The sequence below is a fragment of the Protomyctophum parallelum genome, assembly GCF_964188405.1.
Source record: "Protomyctophum parallelum genome assembly, chromosome: 4".
Classification (NCBI taxonomy): domain Eukaryota; kingdom Metazoa; phylum Chordata; class Actinopteri; order Myctophiformes; family Myctophidae; genus Protomyctophum; species Protomyctophum parallelum.
The window spans coordinates 35,928,455-35,949,133 of record NC_139700.1 but is presented as its reverse complement, the minus strand read 5'-3'; the positions used below and the strand labels follow the sequence as shown (position 1 = coordinate 35,949,133).

Here is a 20,679-nt window from a genome sequence, read left to right as displayed (position 1 = left end):
CTTGTATATGATATCTCAATGTCATCATACAGTTTGCGTAATGCAATCACATCTGTGGCCCTTTTAACTGGAGTCAGATTTAAGTCATTTAACAGTTTGTTCATGTGGGCATTAATTATTAGATCTTTGCGCCCAAAACGACTGCAGCATTTTAATGGCATTGTCATAATTCTGCTCTGATAAAGCCAATCCCGCGACTATAGCCGCTGTACGTGCCACTTAAGAATTACTTTAAATATGTGAATTTATCAGACTTACTGAGACTCGTGTTTTTGTCTATTGCTGTCTCAAATTGACTTCAAAAGCTTTGCCATTGACTCACATCTATGCAGTGAACTTCTCCATGGTCAGTTTAGAGGCAGTTTGACGGACACAAAATATTATCATGCAAAACTATGGAGAGATATGTCCTACGGGTGAAAACATTTAAAAAGAACAGCAGGTGGCAGCATTGTCCTGCCAGAGAACAAAATGGTTCTGCAATAGAGCATAGGGTGGGGGGTTCTGCAACCCTTAGATGTAGCATAATACTTTATCCAGTGTTTCAGCCAGACTCGCTGACGCACTGGACCAGGGCTAGCAGCTGGAAGAATCAGTGTTTCTGTGAAAACTACAATAGCCTCAGCAGCACTACTATTTACACAGTCAGTAGCATATGAAATAAAATGCAATGAAGAACTTTATCCGGGCATTTTTGCATCTAAACGGGTCAATATTCATGTTTTACTTTTAGACTTTGTGTCTTTATTCTAAATGTTAAATTAACTTTATGTCCCATTTATATGATAAACAAAAACCCAGCCAAAGTCATATAAATAAATAATGCTAAAAATAGCCTTTTAGCTCTCTGTGTGTCTGAGTCTGTCCCATCCCAATGATCCCATTCAAGCAATTACACAAAACCTAAATATGAGAATATTCAAGCCACATCCCATACGCCTACAATAATCCTGGGATGTGCTATTGTGATCTCGCGTGAAGTCACGCGAGCGGCGAGATTAGCATAGTGACCCGGAGATGCCAGGTATTACATTGTTGTGCTAAAGGCTAGCCTTCAGTCATACTGTACACGTTGCGATAGAACATACCGTCCCAGGTAATAAAAGCCATTTTTTAATCTATATTTTTTAATTGGTCGAATTTTACCATTACTACTGTAACAGAAAATAATTATTGCTCTCCACTGCCAGCCAGTGAATGTGTATAGCTGTTAGCAAACCGATGCTAGTTGAAATGCTAACACCTTATTGTTTATTATGGCTGTATCTGGTGCTGATTTGTTGGGCCATTAATTAACGCCATTTGTAGCTGAAGTGAATGTTCAATTAACATTAATTAGCCATAATAACGTTAGCTTTTCGTTCAAGCCAAGATTGTATACATTTCATTGTGTTGTACTATATTAAAAATTATAGTAGAGAGAGAGAGAGAGAGTTGTACATTTCAAGGGAATAAATTGAGTCAATTTTATTATTTCAATATTTGCAGTCCATGTTAATGTGTTCTATTCCATTGTACAGGTTACTGTACTGTTGGTGTCAATCTCGTTATCATATTTTAGTCTGTCATAGGTAGCTTGTAGCCCTCCAAGCAGAACCCAAATGCTACTGAAGTTTCTGACATTTGTTCGACCCAGTGCATTGGGTCCTGTTCCACGTCGTCCATGCCACCTGATTAAAACATTTACTGGCTCATGTTTACATGTTAAAACGCCTCTCCGCGCTCTTTGACGATATTCTTCAGTATGAGGCTTTCTGAATATGTAAAGTATAAGTACACATACATACCTTTGCGAATATCTCCTGTGGCGCGGAAGCCGTTAAGTATTTTTAATATATGTTTGCCCGATTTGGAAGCTTGGATTCTTCTTTTCCTTCCTTGTTTATTGACACCTCATTGTACCGCCTATCTGGCTAGCTAGTGGCGCTATAGCTATGACACAGCAGATCAGAGGCAGGGACGTAGCCTCACAAGCCAACCGCACACCGGGAGGCGGTACAATAAACGGTAAACAAACAAGAAGAAATAAAGCGACCAAATCGGTCAAACAAAGATTAAAAATACTTAACGGCTTCCGCGCCACAGGAGATATTCGCAGCTGGATGTATAGCTACTTAAAGTTACCGAATTCAGAATAACTCAAGGAAAATAATGGCGTCACATGCCGCGGGTCCTATTTTAGAGAGAATCTCCATATCCGCATATAGGAATTTCCATACGAAAGTACAGTAGCGAGCAGGGACCCAACGTAAAACTCAACAAAATATCAGAAAAGTTTTACGTAGGGTCCCGAAAGGGGCTAGGTAGCTTGTTACTGTTGCACGTAGCCATGTCACCCTGCTGTTATGTGCTTTACAGTCCTGCTTGTGCTTTCAATGCATGCGTGTTTCCTCACTCTCCAGTTAATTTAAACCCTGCCATTCAGGTCCTATAATTATCTCTCCTTGTTATTAACACATGTCTACAATTCCTCTGGCTCAATATCAATGGAATGGTGCTGTACTGTACTGTATGTTGGCTTTGTAAAGTTTACTGTTGTCTCTGAGTTATAAGGTCTAATGTCCTTCCTAAGTTCCTTACTTGCCCATTAACCGTGTCAGCCCTTGCCTGTCTGTACAGCCACAGCAGACAATCTTTTTTTGCCTCAGGTCTCAGGTGTTAATACTTTTTCATCAATGAATCATGATGAATTTCATTGATACTTTATAGAATAGAATACATTGATCTCATTATGATACGTAAATATGTAAATATTCCCCTTAAGATACAGTATGTGTCACGACTCATGGGGAAAACTTGAGAGAATAGTAGTTTCCATTACGACAGATTGGAAATAACGCCATACTTGACATTTAACCACTTGAACCACAGCATCCCTATTCTGGGGGGAACATTCACATTCACTAAAAATAGCAGATCTACAAGCTCAAATGGGTATTGTGAGTTCAAGTGGTTAAACTAAAGTGATCCTGATGAATTCAAATTATGATCAAAGACAAAGTATTCTGCGGCACCCCTGGACTTGCGTTACAGCACCCTAGGGTGCCACAGCACCCACTTTGAGAACCAGTGGTGTACACGGTAGGTACCTTTACTTTGAGAACCAGTGGTGTACATGGTAGGTACCTTTTCGATAGACTCCCTTGTCTGTGGCCAGACAAACAAGGGACAACCAATGCAACTATCGTCACAACTCCTTGCAAGTTTCAAGCGCAATCCATCAATGCAACTCCTTGCAACTGCCTTTGGGAATGGAGTTGCATTGGTGTGGACTGTGGACTGGACTGGCTTTAACAGCTAATTATATAATAATAATAATAATATAATAATCAATTGAAAAATGATCGATAATTGATGTAAAATTGATTTGTAAATAGAAATTGATCCCTTCTTTAGGCATGATGCCATTATAGGCAGAAAGTTTCAAAACATTTCAAAATAGATGATTCACTATTTTCACTAGTTGACACCTTTGGTATAGAAAAAAGTATATATTTATAAATAATGCCAAATAAATGCCAAGTTATTAATCAATAGTAGCCATATCAACAAAGTTGTCAAAGAAATGTCCTCCTCCTACCTCCTCATAACAGCAACAAACTTACCTTTTTGGATGTTGACCGAGAGATGTAATGCATGTATTATTCCTAAAGAGGGCACTGTTACCCAAGCTAGGCATTGCCTGCTGTGCTCTCTAGTCTAGTGACTGTGGCAGATGTTGATTAATAAGCACATAAATTAACTGTCCAGTGATTAGTTCATTTCCATGCTGGTTGTGCTAAATTGATGCTATTTTTAACTTGTGACTGTGATGGCTGATAGCTTTTCAAACCCTGACATATCCCTCTCCCTCCATTCTGTAGATGGAATTTTAATTTAATTCTGTTTGGGGGCTGCTGTGGAGAACTCTTGTAATTTAGATCATTCATGCCATGATAGAACAAAGTCCTAATTGGGAGGATTGAAAAAATATATAGCTAAAAGCTAAATCATCAGCAGAATAGAATAGTTACAGTTTTTGACTATACTGTGTAAATTTGCCTTTGGCTTCATTGTGGTTGTATGACAAAAAAGACTGAAACATGATGCATTCTCATAACAGGAAGATGGGACAGTTATTCCTCTGTGGTCTGTCCAGTGTCCACACACACTAACTGGAAACTGCTTGTAAATATTGGTAGTTGCACGGTTGCTTATTTGATACGGTTGATAATGTTTAAAGTTTAAACCAGTGGTTCCCAAACAATTTCACATCAAGGATCCCAAAATGAATGTCTAGGGCCAGTCCTCATCTGAAAATATTTTATGCCAGGGACCCCCCCCCCCCCCCCCATAGTGCATACAAGATATTTGTGTTGTGAAATGTTAAAAAAAAACAAATTCCACATTTTTCACATTTTCTTTCAAGATATTTTAGAAAATAGCAGATTGCAACACATTGCGAGCTTGTATGATGTTAGATCCCTTTCGCAAAACCTGGCAACACAGCATGCTGTGGTCAGTTCAGCTGGTACACAGAGGTCAAGGGGTCAAGTAAGACACACTCATGCACTTCCTGTTTTCAGAGCTCATCTCCCGGCAATCTGTAGTTTTATACTGGGTGACGGAGACAGACGGATCTGGTTGGTGTTGGCTGTTGGGCCATTTCATTTTATTTAAATATATATCGTCATTATTGGATGGATATCTTGTCATGAATGTAATTGGAAAAATAACCTGTGTTCCAATGGATCCATTGTAGTAATTTTTATAATTCTTTTCATTGGTTCAATATCTATAAAATCCACAGACAGACCTTTAACGACACTTCACTGTAAAAGATTTTCAAAAACATGTACAATTTCGCAATGCGTCACGTCGTGAGTTTGTAGATCGGCTATTTTGAAACTTTTGTGCAAAGTAGGATGATAATTTAGTAGGTTGATAATTTACGAAGAAACATGAAATGTTGCAAAATGGATATATGAGGTTTCTGTCCGAAATCAACAATATGTGATCCAAGTTAAATGTGTTATTTCCATTTGCAAGGATTAGAAACCTTTTAGGGTAGAAATCCTTTTGTGTTTATGTGACTATTTTACAGATGAAAATCATGCAACGATATCCCCTATTTCAGTGCTATACATGTTTTAGGGTCATCCTGCTTCAGGCTCCTATTCCTAAGTTATCATTATTGTTAGAGCTGGAGATATTAATTCAGTGTTATCACATTTATCATATTCATAGACTGATATCCATATAGCATGTGTCACTCTCTGTATTTTTGTGTTTCTCCTAAACGTTCTTATTTCTCTGTCTTCAGTGGACTTATAACACAGTTTAAAGGAAAATAAATAGATGATTTAGTGATTTGGCTGGCTCTTAATCTACTTTACTTTTTACTCCATTCGGAGATGCATAAGACAATAAGCATATATTTTATCATTTCATTTTGACTTTGGACTTTTCATTGTTCATTCAAATATTGTCCTATTAGGCCCAGACTGCTGGCCTATCAGTGCAGGCACCTTGGCTACATTGCCACCGTGGTTCAAGTCCTGATCCTGACGGCCTTTGCTCCTTGTCATATAGAGCGCCGAAGTCCTGACGTCACTTGCTCATCCCCTGTTTCACGGAAGTCATTTCTCTATGGAGAATAACACACCGTCTCAGCAAAACTGTCGGGGAGAGGTGTGTGTGTGTGTGTGTGTGTGTGTGTGTGTGTGTGTGTGTGTGTGTGTGTGTGTGTGTGTGTGTGTGTGTGTGTGTGTGTGTGTGTGTGTGTGTGTGTGTGTGTGTGTGTGTGTGTGTGTGTGTGTGTGTGTGTGTGTGTGTGTGTGTGTGTGTGTGTGTGTGTGTGTGTGTGTGTGAGTGTGAGTGATTTGGATGTTTAGACATGAACATCTCACTCATGGTCATGGTCATGGTATGAAGTCTCTTCCAGGTCAGATACTGACCACCAGGCCATCTGTCTCAGGGAACAAGAGCATGAAACTCTGCTCCCTCCTCTGTGATTATGGAGGGTAATTCCTCCCAGCTCCACAGTGGTACTTCCTGCTGCTGAAAGCCAGGGCTATGAACTCCCTGGAGATAAGCACTTGTGAGGGAGGTTAGAAAAGAATGAGAGGTCTTTCTCTCTCTCTCTCCTTCAGCTGGCTCAATAATGAACTGGGCTGCAGTGTGAGATTCTATTCTATCACAGGAAATGGTGTCTGGCCAAGAGAGGGCTGAGGGCCAGAGCTGGCCGGAGAGGAGAGGCCTTTCTGCTTTGTAGGGCAGGGTAGCACCATCGAGTGCCAGCTTCCATGATGGGATCTATTTTAATGGCTGATATGAACATTTCAACATTTTGTGATTGTATTTTTAAACGGTCTAAACTTTTAAACCGCTTCTTCTCCTGTAGTAACCTTTTAAATGTATAAAACCACTTGAAGTTAGATTGTTGAATTGTGTCTGTCACAGTGTCACAGTGATGAAAATAGCCTGCATCCTGCATCCATAGACTCACTAAATTGAGAGAGGACGCAATCATGTCAACCTCCGGGGGTCCTGGGTTGGTCGTTGAAGTAGGACTCATCTAAAAGAATTACAGTGAAAACCTATTTACATCACTGCTACTCATTAAGAGTTTAGAGAAAACGTGACAAAATGGAGACATAACAAATATTGTGTTGTGGATTACACTTCTCTGTAACGTTGTGCGGAAGACTGGGACAGTACCAAAGGAGTGACAGACCGGGATGATGATGATGGTGGCTCCATAAGCGGTAGAAGATGGCTGGTTGGATGAACCTTCGGTAGATGAATAAGAGTAAAGAAGGAAAACAAACGATTGTCTACATTGTAATCATCTATTCTAGTTATATATTAGGATATTTTTGCAATCCTTGATTGTGTCTCTGCCAAAAGTCAGTCGGAACACTTTAACTGTGTGTGTGTGTGTGTGTGTGTGTGTGTGTGTGTGTGTGTGTGTGTGTGTGTGTGTGTGTGTGTGTGTGTGTGTGTGTGTGTGTGTGTGTGTGTGTGTGTGTGTGTGTGTGTGTGTGTGTGTGTGTGTGTGCGCGCTCTGCTCACGGTGTGATGTCTTTCAGCAGAATATGTGTTGACTCTGCTGTCTTTTCCTCTGAAGCAAACTTCAAAGCAATAAACACTGAACAGCAACTCCACTGTTGGCCTAACAATAGGCTGACCTATTTGTGTCATCTACCTGTCTGTCTGTCTGTCTGTCCGTCCATCTGCGTTCGTCTTACGAATTCTCTCTGACTGACCTGTGTGTGTCTATTTATTCATCTATCTCTATCTAGTTTGTCTATATGTCTGTCAATCAGTTTGTCTGTAACTGGGTGTGGTTTACATACATAATATTCATGTTCATGTCATGTTCAGAATACAGAGAAACCTAATGTCTCAAACACTTAACTGGCTTAGCTAAAACGTCTCTTTACCCACTGAACACTCCTTGGTGTTGTAATGTTGATGAAGAAACTTATTCTATGTTTCTAATTGGACAAGGGCATCGGTGAAAACCGAAAAGAAACAAATGCAAAGCAGTATAGCTGAGAACTGTTGTCTACAAGCTGGAATCCAATGTCCCGTCTCAAACCAGTGTCCTCCTGTCTGAAACCAGTGTCCTGTCTACTCTCAAACCAGTGTCCTCCTGTCTCAAACCAGTGTCCTCCTATCTTAAACCAGTGTCGTCCTGTCTGAAACCAGTGTCCTGTCTACTCTCAAACCAGTGTCCTCCTGTCTGAAACCAGTGTCCTGTCTACTCTCAAACCAGTGTCCTCCTGTCTCAAACCAGTGTCCTCCTATCTCAAACCAGTGTCCTCCTGTCTGAAACCAGTGTCCTGTCTACTCTCAAACCAGTGTCCTCCTGTCTCAAACCAGTGTCCTCCTATCTCAAACCAGTGTCCTCCTGTCTCAAACCAGTGTCCTCCTGTCTCAAACCAGTGTCCTCCTGTCTCAAACCAGTGTCCTCCTGTCTCAAACCAGTGTCCTCCTGTCTCAAACCAGTGTCTTCCTGTCTCAAACCAGTGTCCTCGTGAGGAGTTATGGAGGAGCAGTCTGTGTCTCCTGGGACCAACCCTGACAACACCAGCCAGCGTAATGGAGAGGAGGTAAACTGGTCCAAAGAAGGCAATATCAATCATACTTACATAATACATTGGATTAAATGTAAAAATACAACATTTCTAATGCTGATTGCTAATTCAGAACAATGCCTACAGAACAGTTGTTTGGAAAGTTATGAATAAAGTCTGTTCAAAGGCGATCATTACCTGACTCTCCCAAATGTGTTCCCCTTCCCTCCAGAAGCCCCGTCGGGGGGGCAACTGGTCCAAAGACAGGAAGAGGAAGAAGCCGGTGAAAGACAGCAATGCCCCCAAAGCTCCGCTGACCGGCTACGTTCGTTTCATGAATGACAGGAGAGAACAGCTGAGAGCCGAACGACCCGACGTTCCCTTCCCAGAAATCACCAGGATGCTGGGGAACGAGTGGAGCAAGTTGGGTGCCGATGAGAAACAGGTAGGGTGTGTGTGTGTGTGTGTGTGTGTCTGTGTGTCCTTTACCTCATTTTCTGATGTTTCCTCTTCTCTCCTGCACCTCCTGTTCCCACCTCTTCTCCTCTCCTATGCTCTCCTCCCTCATGGTGACTCCTCCGTTTCTCCTCTCTCTCTCTGCAGCGTTACCTGGACGAGGCTGAGAGAGACAAGGAGCGCTACATGAGAGAGTTGGAGAAATACCAAAAGACTGAAGCCTACAAGCATTTCACCAGGAAGGTTCAGGAGAAACAGAAAGCAAAAAGACAAAGAGGAGGTGAGTGGGTCAAGAAGAATACATTTGACACTGTAAATTCCATCTCCTGTTCAGTCATTGGGCATCACTCGCGAGCTGCTATTGATAGACAGCATGAAAGAGTATATAAAAGTGACGTTGAATCTCACTTCAGTTCAGCCTCACTTTACATTATTTGGATTATGTTGACAAATCCAGTCCTTGAAAGGTCATGAATACAGTTTCATTTATTTCAGTCTCTGAGGTCTTAAAATGATCGGGGTATTTTTATGCACTGAATTATACCTTATACTGAGACACACCAACAATTGCATTGTACCTCATAAAATAATATTTTATTTAACATGCCAAAAGTTGCAGTCACACTGGCTAGACGCCATTCTGTGCCCACAGTATGCAAAAACTACAGCTCATACGAGAGCTGTAGTTGATTTATTTCAGGTGAGTCTCAGTTACGTTGGAGCTGCTCTTAGTTTGATACACTTTTAATAGCTTGATATAAATCTGAAACACAGATGTGATAAAGGCCTCCTCTTGGTGTGTGTGCGTGCACGCTATATTCCTCTGTCATTACTTACTCCATTCTTCTGTCTCTATGCCTTCCTTCCTCTCCAGATGGTGGGCACCAGGTAGCCAACGAGGGGCTGCATGAGGTGAGCACTTAAGACCACGCTGACCAATCAGAATCACAATTTCCCGCTTCTTTTGTAGTATTTAATTTTGCTTGGCTCGTTGGCTCTCACGTACTGTACAGTCCCACCGGACAGTGTGAGACTTTGACTAGTACGATATTGACAAAAACATTATATAGTAACATTTTACCATCATATTGCTATAATTATGCCATTAAGAGGCCAGCACTATAACGCACCGAAATGTAGCTCTTCTAAAGAGGCTGAGACGAGTTCTGTAATTTGTGGACAATAGAACTATCCAAACGGCAACACAAATGAATTGAAGTGTGACAGGTAACTGTTGATCAGAGTAACAGCTGCTGTCACATTGCAAACCAAGCTACTAAAGTATCAATACATTTTACCATTAGACTTGGACAGTATAAGAAATGTGAGTGCTAGTAGAGCTTAGTCAGTTATGGTCTGCGTGGGGTGGGTCTGTGACTTTGGAATGCCATGCTAAAATGATGCTAAAAGAATATGTCCAACTTTCCATAAAAAACGGTGGTACCATAGGAGAGATAACAGGTAAAAGTTGACTAAATTAACAGTTCTTCTATATTCTCTAATTGTGTAGACTTATTTACGTAATGCAGATGTTTAACAATAATTTAACTCTTGTGAGTGTAAAAGAGAACCACTGCTCTACACCAAATGCAGTATCTTCACTACAAATCTACAAAGTCACAACACATCAGTTGCGATTAGTCGAGCACTCAATGTTCCCCCCAGAATAGCGGGAACACGGCATTCTAGCCGTGTTCTAGCAATCACCAGATCCCCAAATCTCTCTGACTTTGTTTCTTTCTCTGCATCTCTCTCTCTTTCCCTGGTATTTCACATTACACTGTTGCATCTCTAAAGCCGGCTTTCTGCCCCTTGTTTGTGTGTGTGATGCAACGCCCTCTAGCCTGTGCCGAGTGTATAATGGGGTTCTATTAAGTTAAGTAGTGTAATTAAGGCATTTCCTGCTGTAAATCTCTGACAGTCTTCCAGCAGAGCTGAAGGTGACTATGAAATCCGGACAGTGGTGTTCTTTAGAGAGCACTGAAAGCAGATTGCAGTGGAGATGAGATCAGAATAAATAAAATATCAGATAAAACTTGCGTTACTCCTCCTGAGAGGAACTTCAGTTGTTGCAGAAGTCAGTAGCAGAACAGAGATGCAAAATTCTTTGGTGTTTTTTTGTATTTTCTATCCCCACAAAGACCCATTTTTGAACAATCAGGCTTTCTCATCCTATAGGCCCAGGGGATTTTATGTAAATTCTATGTAAAAACAGTTCATCTGATTTGGTCGTATGGCTGACGTCAGCCCTGTCACCCTACTTTGCATAATTCCTTCCTCTCTGCAGTTCTCCTCCCCCTCTTCAGTTCTAAATTTGCATATCCTCCAGAGAAAAAGTTTGTTGACAACGGCCACCATTACTGGTTTTCGCGACTAAATGATATCATGTCTAAAGCTAAGGGTAAATCATCTGTAAGGTCCCATAAATGTGCAGTTGTAGACTGTATCAACCAAAGCAATACTACTCATACAGTTACGGCTCAAGAGGACATAAAAGCGGAGTGGCTTAATTTTATTTTTAACGGCAGCATTCCTTCAGTGGTCAAGCCAAGTCTTTTTGTGTGTCAAAATCACTTTGCGGTGGATTCTTATGAAAACTTGGCGATGCATATGGCTGGTTTCGCAGTAAGCAGGCGTTTGAAGCGGGGAGCAATACCAACAATCCGTCAGTTAACTGTAAGTAACTGCAGGGTCAATAGGTCCTACTCAGACAGGGGTCAAAGGTCCTACTCAGACGGACAGACAGACACACATTGCTGGGCATAGGAGACGGTGTGTCACCGCTCAAAAAGATGACACGATGGTTTGCTTCATAATTCACGTATAAGATGTGAAACTCTGTTAGGCTTTGGTTCAACACAGACTAGTTTTTGGTTTTTTTGCATGAATCTAAAACCACAAAGGAATAAAGTAACGTTCTCTCTTTCTGTCATCAGAAGGACATGGAGGGTAAAGACAGATCCGTATTTGACATTCCTATCTTCACTGAGGAGTTTCTCAACCACAGCAAAGGTACAGAGTGCTACAATATGACTCGTGTGTGTGTGTGTGTGTGTGTGTGTGTGTGTGTGTGTGTGCGCACGCTACCAGTAATGTCCAATATACTGTAATATATACTAGATCTGTGTGTGTATATATTAGCGACCGAAAGTCTACAGACATTCATGCCGCGAAACGATGAATACGTTTGAATTATTTATTACTATGTTTTAAGGGGAGTTCTGGACCAGCCGTTCTCTTACCGTAATATGATGACAATATATCCATTGATCACTGGACGTACTGGTGGAAAAAACCTCCATGCTGAGGCTGAGCGCTCCTGAAACGCTAAATCTGTTCTTAAATCTTATTTTCTTTTTGTTTACATCTGTTTTTTTGTGGGGGAAGTATTGCACCACTCAGTTCGCACGGGTGTGATTTTTTTTATCCCACTCTACACTCCCTCCGCCAACCTAGGGGGAGCAACGGACTGGCATCATGCTTCCTTCAATGCATGAGCGTCCAAGCCACTTCTTTTCACCTTTCCCCGGTTGAACGTAGCGCGTGGAAGGAACACGTTATTCCACGTGTCTCCTTTCCCCTCCATCAGGCGCCCGGCTGGCCAGGGGGAGGCAGTTTAGAGACCAGGATTAAAGCGAGGGTGTGAGGGTACCTACCCTAGGTTAGGGGACATGGGAGAACATGCAAACTCCACAAAGAAAGGCCCTTTCGCCAACCCCACCTAGGGTATGGGCACTGATTATGCGGAGGAGAGAACACGCCCACAGCGTCCCCAGCGGGAATCGAACCCAAGACCTTCTAGCTGTGATATGATATATGATATGATATAGTACTTTATTGTCAGTTCACACTGAAATTTGTCTTGCGACACAGCAGCCAAGTATGCAGAAACACATATACAAAACACAAATAACAAGACAATTTACATTTAAAGACATGAGCAATATCCACCGCTTAGATTATCCTGTGGCTACTACATCTCCTGATTAAGCCTCAAGGTCGACTGGTAGACAAAGGACCTCTTTAGTCTGACCTTATTGTATGCTGGTACACCATATCTCCTTCCTGAAGGTAGCAACCTATATTCTCCATACAACACATGCTTAGTATTAGAGGTGATATTCCTTGCTAACCTTAGGATGCTGTTATCATATGTGGATGTATAAAGTTTCTGAAGTTGTTGTCCAACAATCTTTGAACAAATGTTCAGTTGTTGCCGCAGTTGTGACTTTAGGGCTGCAGACAAACATCCATACCAGGTGGTACTACAGTACTGAAGAACACTCATAATAACAGAAGTGAAAAACGAAAGAAGAATCCGTCTACTAGCACCGAAGGATCTTAGACGGCGAAGGAAGTAGATTCTTTGCTTTGTTTTCTTACACACTGAATCAATCTGATCTTTCCATGACAAAAGATGGTCTATTACTACTCCTAGGTATTTGTACGAACATACCTGGTTGATCGGTTCACCATGAATAGTAATGGGGGATCTGTGTATCTCTGGTGGTGTACCAAAAACAATCTCTTCTGTCTTTTTTGTGTTAATGATGAGAGCGTTGTTATCACTCCATTCAACCACCTTATTGTCTCCACCAGGCCGAAGGCATGTGGGGAGAGTATGTTTTGCACTCCGTCCGTCCGTGTGTCCGTCCGTCCGTCCGTGTGTCCGTCCGTCCGTGTGTCCGTGAGCAGCTAATCTCGGCCACCGTTAACCCGCTCGATGCCACATTTTGCACACACACTCCCTGGATGCCAACGATGAACCTCTGCCCCAAACTTTCCAGAACGACCTGTTATAGCGCCACCAGGAGGCCGCTTTGTGCAAAACAAGTTTTTGCACAGTACACCTACAGATTTTGTCCAAACATCACGCAAATTGGTACACAGTCTCTCTAGAGCCATTCAACGAAACCGGTCTTTCAGATTTCTCAGACTCCATCCTGATTGGTTAAGATTGGCTTCCAAAGTTCACAGGAGTGCTCAGTTTCAAACAAAATGCTGCAAATCATGAACACATCGCGTGATTTCCGTGAAATTGTGCACCCACATTCCCACTAGGCCGAGGACGAAATGCCACATGAACAATTTCAACTCAGACTCAAGGTGGCGCTATAACTGGCCGAAAAGTGTTTTTACCTCTAACTGCACGGATCTGTGGATAACTTTGTATGCCAACTCCCTAGAGGCCAAGGAAAAACCTTTGCCTGGAATTTTTCACATCTGCTCTTTATAGCGCCACCAGGAGGCCGACATATGTAAAACACATTTTCTATTATTACTCCTTCAGATTTTATCAAAATTTCACGCAAATCGGTATACACTATCTCCATAGTCATGTGATCAACACGGAGCGCCACCATTTCCCATCTTCCATCCTGATTGGCTAAGATTGGCTTCCAAAGCTCACACGATTCGTCCATTTCGAAAAAAGGCCACAAATCACAAACACAGTGTGCAATTTCCGTTAAATTATACACGCATGGCCCAGGCAGTGGCGTAACCGTCTGGGCACCCGACTGGTAATCCAGTCGCAGTGTGCCGCGGGTTCCACTCCCGAGCCCGACACGGCCTTTACTGCATGTCTTCCCCCATCTCTCTCCCGTTTCCTGTCAGCCTACTGTCTGTCCCTTCAAAAACCAATAAAAGGCGTAAGCCGCAAAAAAATCTTAAAAAAAAAAAAAATTATACACGCACATTTTCACTAGGCCGAGGACGACATGCCACAATTTTTTCCTCAAAATCAGCCTCACGGTGGCGCTATAACAGGCCAATTCCTGTTTTTAGCTATAACTGCATCGATCTGTATACAACTTAAGTATGCACACATGGAAAAACATTGTACCTGCATCCCTCCAACATGAACCTCTGGCCCAAATCTTCCTCAACAGCCTGTTATAGCGCCACCATGAGGCCACAACCTGACCTGCCCTGGTGGAGACCTGTGCCGATTGGCACTTTGTCTAGTTTACTCTGTGTTGGTGCAGTCCAGGATCACTGGAACTATCTACAGTAGGAGAGAAATCAAAACTGTATCATCTGAGTATTTTAGAATGTATTGGTCTGGTGTGTCAGTGCGACATTCAGACAGGCATTCCTCAATACGACAGCTGTCAGTATAGTGAGGCGGCAGCGCTACAGACCGTGTCACAACTCCACAGAAAGTTGTCAATCTGTCGTTTCACCGGTTTGACCCCACCTACCTTCTTTTTTTTAAAGATATTATTTTTGCCTATTATTGATAGATTACAGTAGTTCGACATGAAAGGGGGAGAGAGATGCGGGGGGGGGGGGGGAGAGACGCAGCAAAGGTTGCCGGGATCGTGACTCGAACCCACGACACGCTACTGTGGAACTCCCCTATTAAGAATGACATGTGCTACATATTATAGAAATAGTAAAATGTCTGTGTCTGCGCGTGACGCGAGTGCATTACATGAGTGTGACTTACACACATGCATGTCTGGGAAGTTCCTGTGTTTGTTAATATGTACACATTCCAATGCGTGTCTTGTGGTCCATGTGCAGCGCGCGAGGCAGAGATGCGTCAGCTGCGTAAGACCAACATGGAGTACGAGGAGAGGAACGCGGCGCTGCAGAAACACGTGGAGAGCATGAGGGGAGCCGTGGAGCGTCTGGAGGGAGACGTGCTGCAGGAGAGAGGCAGGAACGGCCTCCTGCAGCAGCACCTGGAGACCCTCCGACAAGCCCTGACCTCCAGCTTCTCCTCTGTCCAACTACCTGGTGAGGAAGCACGGCCATTTACAGTTACACCCCAGAGAAGAGGAAGGCCACGTCTTCTTTACCGCCCTATACAAGGCTGTATTCTCATAGTCGGTTGTTTTTCAGATTATTTGATTAATCCATGTCGTGCACTACACTATAAAATGACGGTGAATTAAAACAGCTCTATGTAGTTTGGGATAACATGGCTGCAGCCCACGGCTTTGACTTTTACCCAAGAGTCTGCAAGCATATAAAATAATAATAATAATAATAATACATTTTTAAAATTATGTTTAACTAATACGATTATTTTATTAATAAAACAGTCCGGTTTCAGTAAGTGGTCAATGGTCAGTGGTCATTTTCTATGTTTTGTACTGTAATTTCAAAATATCATAAAGCACCTTGAGCATCATGTATGCAAAGTGTAATGTATTGCTCTGTGCTGGCGGTGGTCCTACAGGCAGCGGGGAGACGCCCTCATTGGAAACCATCGACTCGTACATGAAGAAGCTTCACACCATCATCGTCAATAGCCCACAAGAACATGACAACCTCATCAACACCGTGAGAGACGTGGTCAACCGCCTGGACAGGTAACACAACAAACAGTGCCCCCTATGGGCAGGATGAGGAACTGCATCAGAACACCCATGTATAGCTATTTGCCCTGTTAGAACGTTTAACACTTTTAACTGCCCAGTGTCAGTTGGAACCAGTAAATCGGTGTGCCCAGCTATTTGCAGCTTCAGAGCTCTTTTCAAGGTGACACAGTGACTCCATCTTGTTGTACAGATAGCATAGATTCTAACCGAAACATTCGCACGAGGATCGCCGACCACCCGAGGCATGAATTCTTCTACCGCGACTAGCGACGGGACCGCGTATCAGCGTTAGAAGATTTTTTCTCCCGTCCGCTAAAATGGAGGGGGAACACTTTTGATGACGCACCAACCAGAAGTGGTTTCGAAAGTTGCACAACAGACGCACTCAGACTGTAGTGTATCAAACAATTGCCGGTATAAAGCAATGGAACTTGCGTTCTGGGCAGACAGTGTGTTTGACGTCGGGTTGCATCACAAAGCTAATCGTACAATATTCGCTACATATTTATTTTCTGTGGTAACGGAAGAATTGTCACATCCGCCGTCCCACTCGGCCAGTAGCGACATAATGGTCCAGATTCATAATTATAATCCCCTCTCACTACAGGAGTGGTTCAGACCAGCCTCTCCCGGTGGGTCCCTGACCCCAAATCTACCCAGATTATCTTGGTAGTGAGAGTTGAGCTTCATTAAAACCCCATGGTTTTAAAAACATTGTAAGGGTTGGGTCATTTTGTTTTAAATATGGTGCATTCGAGAGCAGACTAGACACTCTTGGGGTTTTGGAGGAACCGAAACATGCCAATTTGAGTAGAGCTGATGCTGCTGAGTAAGAGCAGAGTGCAGGATGTTTGTTCAAAAATTTGTCAGTCACTGTCACAACGCACCTGCATCTGAACGACATGGATGTGCAGATATTTTCTTTGCAATGATGGTGCATTTAAAACCAAAATGTTGTCTTTTTCAGATAATTGGATGGGTGGACTGACGTTCAAAGTCAAAACCGTGTCTCCAGACTGATGCTTCTATCACTCGAGTACTCAAAATGTCACGTGAAGATAGATTTGGGTGACACTTTAATAGTGGCCTTGTTCTAGTGTATTTACGTTATTGTTACAGCAAAGTTCATTCAGAGGTGAATAACCCAATGTACGTGTATCAAACATTCAAACACTGCAATTTGTCTTACAAGCAAAAGAACATATAAGTACATTCTAATTATGCTAGATTCTTCTGAATATTTACTATTTCTATTGAGTACATGCTAAGGCTATATTCCTCCTCCGAACATTATATTTATATAGATCATTTCACAGGGTAATAACACTAGGAGAAGGCCACTGTAAAAGTATTATTTGTAATTTGTATTTATTTTTTATATTACTTTTTATGTTTTTTGTTTTGGTTTCCCCAAATGTTAACATTAATATAGCTGTAGTAGATTGTTTTTTTATATATTAAAAGAAATGTCAGCATTGGGAAAGTTAATTATGTGAATATATATGTTATTCACTGCTTCACTACTTGTGTGAACATGTTTCGGCGCCTGTTTATTTTGTATGGCATGTTAAAATGTTTGTTACCATTATTTTATGTCAAATATTTCCACTACCATATTTTACCTGTATCGCACATATCCAGTATGGGTTAGTGTAAGAAATGTCTATTTCCCAAAACCTTTTCTTTCTTCTCTTTTTTCCTTTTTTACCATTGTTAAGCTCTGTTGTGCTCATCTTTTTCTAATGTGGGAAAATGTAATTGTTTGTCTTTTCAATAAACACATTTAGACTGTACTTTATAGAAGGCCTCTTGTATAAATGTCCACTGTCGGTTGATGGATTTGTGATGTGTTTTGAAAGGTGTATTGGTTAGAAACCAATCTGCAGATAAGCTTGATGTGAACTCGGAAGAGAAAGTCCGAAAGGATGAAGTATGCATTGGCCATAATAAAGGTAAGATTTCATCATTTTCAAATAAATGTAGTGTATTTTTCAAAGTATTTTTTCAAAGTTTCAATGAAAAGATAGCAGACTGTACTTTTTGTTGTTAAACAAACCAATGCTTTCTGTATGACAGACAAATCTCACCCATTTTGCAATGCGACAACATTTCACAATGATAAAAAAATAAAGTGTTCTTGGCAGAGGAAACTCACCCTGCAGTATTGTTTCACAGCATGTCACAAAGTTTCTCCACAAACCCTCTGATTTCAAAGCTGCCATTTGCTTAATTCCCACATTATCGCTGCTTGGCATTGTGGTGTCTAAAGCTCCGAGCTGTTGGCTTTACGACTGTGGCTTAGAGTCAAACAGATTGGTAGAGGTTGAATTGATTGAGATGCTTGTGGTCACACCATTGATGGAATGTGGGGAGAGAAATGACTGTGAATGTTCTGTGGGACAGTTAATGGGGAGCCAGTAGCCTACACTGAAATATACATTATATATACAGTAGAAACCGTGAGTAGGCCACTACCTCCAGTCTAACTATGTTTGCCATTACCACTATTATTGCAAGATGTAGGAATGGCATGAAATGTAATGGGGGGAAGTTATTGCTTAGGCTACTACTGTAATGTTAAGTTTTGAGCTCTGATATTAGAGGACCCCCCCCCCCCCCCATTTTCCTATTTCCTCTGCTGCTGTTGCCCATTTCCTCTTCGCCAGCTGTGCCTTCCTATCCACAACAGCCCACATGTGGGTGTGAGCAAGGTTATAATAGAATTGGACTTTTCATCATAGTTAAGTTTTAGTTAGTAACCTATTCTTTTCCCCAATTCAGTTTATTTCGTTTTTATTTCTGTGAAAACGCTTAGTTTTAGATTGTTTGGCCCTTTTCAATCCTGCACCTGACGACAAATAAGGTGACTGAAAAGGGCCAGAGTAAGTATTGTGTAATAAAAACTCAAGAAAAGATAGCATTAAAATAAATATATATATATATTCAGTTGCCGATTAAGCTTATAAATAAATAAACTACCAAACCAATGGCATTTTGTCCTTTTCAGTTACTTTTAGTTATATGTAAACACATTTCCGTTATAATTTATTTTCCTTTTCTATTTTTTATTTAGTTCCAGGTAATGAAAATGTATTTTTGAGGGGCACCGCCCCCCCTATACACAGGTCAGGTTTGTCTTCAGTTCAATGTTTGTTTAGTAAACGCCATTGACAATGAAGTGAAGATTTACGTCATAATGTGCCTCATTACGTCATATTGTGTCTTTATTGTTAATGGCGTTTAATGTTTGTTGGCACCGTTTGTTTCACATCACCTAATCAACATGAGTCAGACTTTAATATATTAGCGCCCCTCACTTCACACGGGTCTGATTTTAGTTTTGGTAGTTTTAACTATAATAACCTTGATCTGGAGGCCTGTTTTGAGTATGTGGACTTCACAAAATCAATAATGCAGGGACATGAATTGCTTTATTAATTTACAATTTACAATTTAGAATTTAGGCATTTAGCAGACGCTCTTAATCCAGAGCGACTTACATTTAGGCAAGAACAAAAGCATGGGAATACATCACATAAAAGCATTTATCATGAAACATGCGTAAGATAAGAAGGTAACAGTGGAATATCTATATGATGAAACTATACATACACTATACATAATAAACTATACATATTCACTACTATGCTATACATATGTACTATGGCGTGCTATGACTATATACAATACAATTATAGTGCTGTCTACATAACATGCTATAAGTCTGTGTCAAATGCTATCTAAGCCAACAGAAATGCTATGTAAGGGGTTAGGGTAAGTGCTATGGGCCATGATGGAGTCTGAAAAGGTGGGTTTTCAGGCTACGGCGGAAGATTGGGAGTGATGCTGCAGTTCTGACTGCAATGGGAAGTGCATTCCACAGTTTTGGAGCCAGAAGGGAGAAGAGTTTGGGACGTGTGGAGCGTTGTCCCGGCGTTTTTAGTGAGGGTACTTCCAGTTTCCCTGCGTTGGCTGATCTGAGTGCGCGGGAGGGTTTGTAGGGTTCAATCATACTTGTAAGATATGGGGGAGCCATACCTTTGGTTGCTTTGAATGCCAGCATCAGAGTTTTGTATTCTGTGCGGGCAGCGACCGGGAGCCAGTGGAGGGAGCGGAGCAGGGGGGAGACATGTGAGAATTTTGGCTGGTTGAAGACCAAGCGAGCTGCTGCATTTTGGATCAGCTGGAGAGGCTTAAGTGCACATGCTGGTAGGCCAGTAAGGAGGGAGTTACAATAGTCGAGTTTTGACAAGACTGTTGTCTGGATTAGGAGCTGGGCTGATTCCTGGGTGAGGAACGGTCTAATTCGTCGTATGTTATAGAGTGTGAACCTACATGATCGAGTGACAGCTGTGATGTGAGCTTTGAACGAGAGCTGACTGTCCAGGACAACACCAAGATTCCTGGCTGTTGGGACAGACGTTACCAGGGCGTTGTCTACGGAAATAGTTAGCTCCCGCATAGGGCAGGACTTAGCTGGGAAGAAGAGAAGCTCAGTCTTGTCTGGGTTCAGCTTGAGGTGGTTGGAGGACATCCACTGTGATATGTCAGCCAGGCATGCAGTGATGCGCTCTTCCACCTGAGTGGCAGAGGGGGGGAAGGATAGGAACAGTTGTGTGTCATCGGCGTAGCAGTGATAGGATATATTGTGAGCAGAGATGATAGTGCCAAGGGATTTAGTGTACAGTGAGAAAAGGAGGGGACCAAGTACAGATCCCTGTGGGACCCCAGTTTGGAGGGTTCGGGGGGATGATAGCAGACCTTTCCAGGAAACCTGGTAGGTCCGATCGGTGAGGTAGGAGGAGAACCACTTTAGTGCCGTTCCACCGATG

The 20,679-nt window shown here is 42.0% G+C and overlaps 1 protein-coding gene across 1 annotated transcript; it reads left to right on the top strand.

Annotated features, from left to right (window-relative positions):
• The first annotated feature begins 998 nt into the window (after positions 1-998).
• Positions 999-17,640, top strand: hmg20a (high mobility group 20A). Its single transcript, XM_083763068.1, has 9 exons — positions 999-1,096; positions 8,014-8,096; positions 8,293-8,505; positions 8,664-8,796; positions 9,391-9,428; positions 11,453-11,528; positions 15,045-15,260; positions 15,706-15,838; positions 16,815-17,640. Exons 2-9 carry the CDS (start codon positions 8,031-8,033, stop codon positions 16,816-16,818), a joined length of 879 nt encoding a protein of 292 aa, XP_083619194.1. The 5' UTR covers positions 999-1,096; positions 8,014-8,030; the 3' UTR covers positions 16,819-17,640.
• Positions 17,641-20,679: the final 3,039 nt, after the last annotated feature.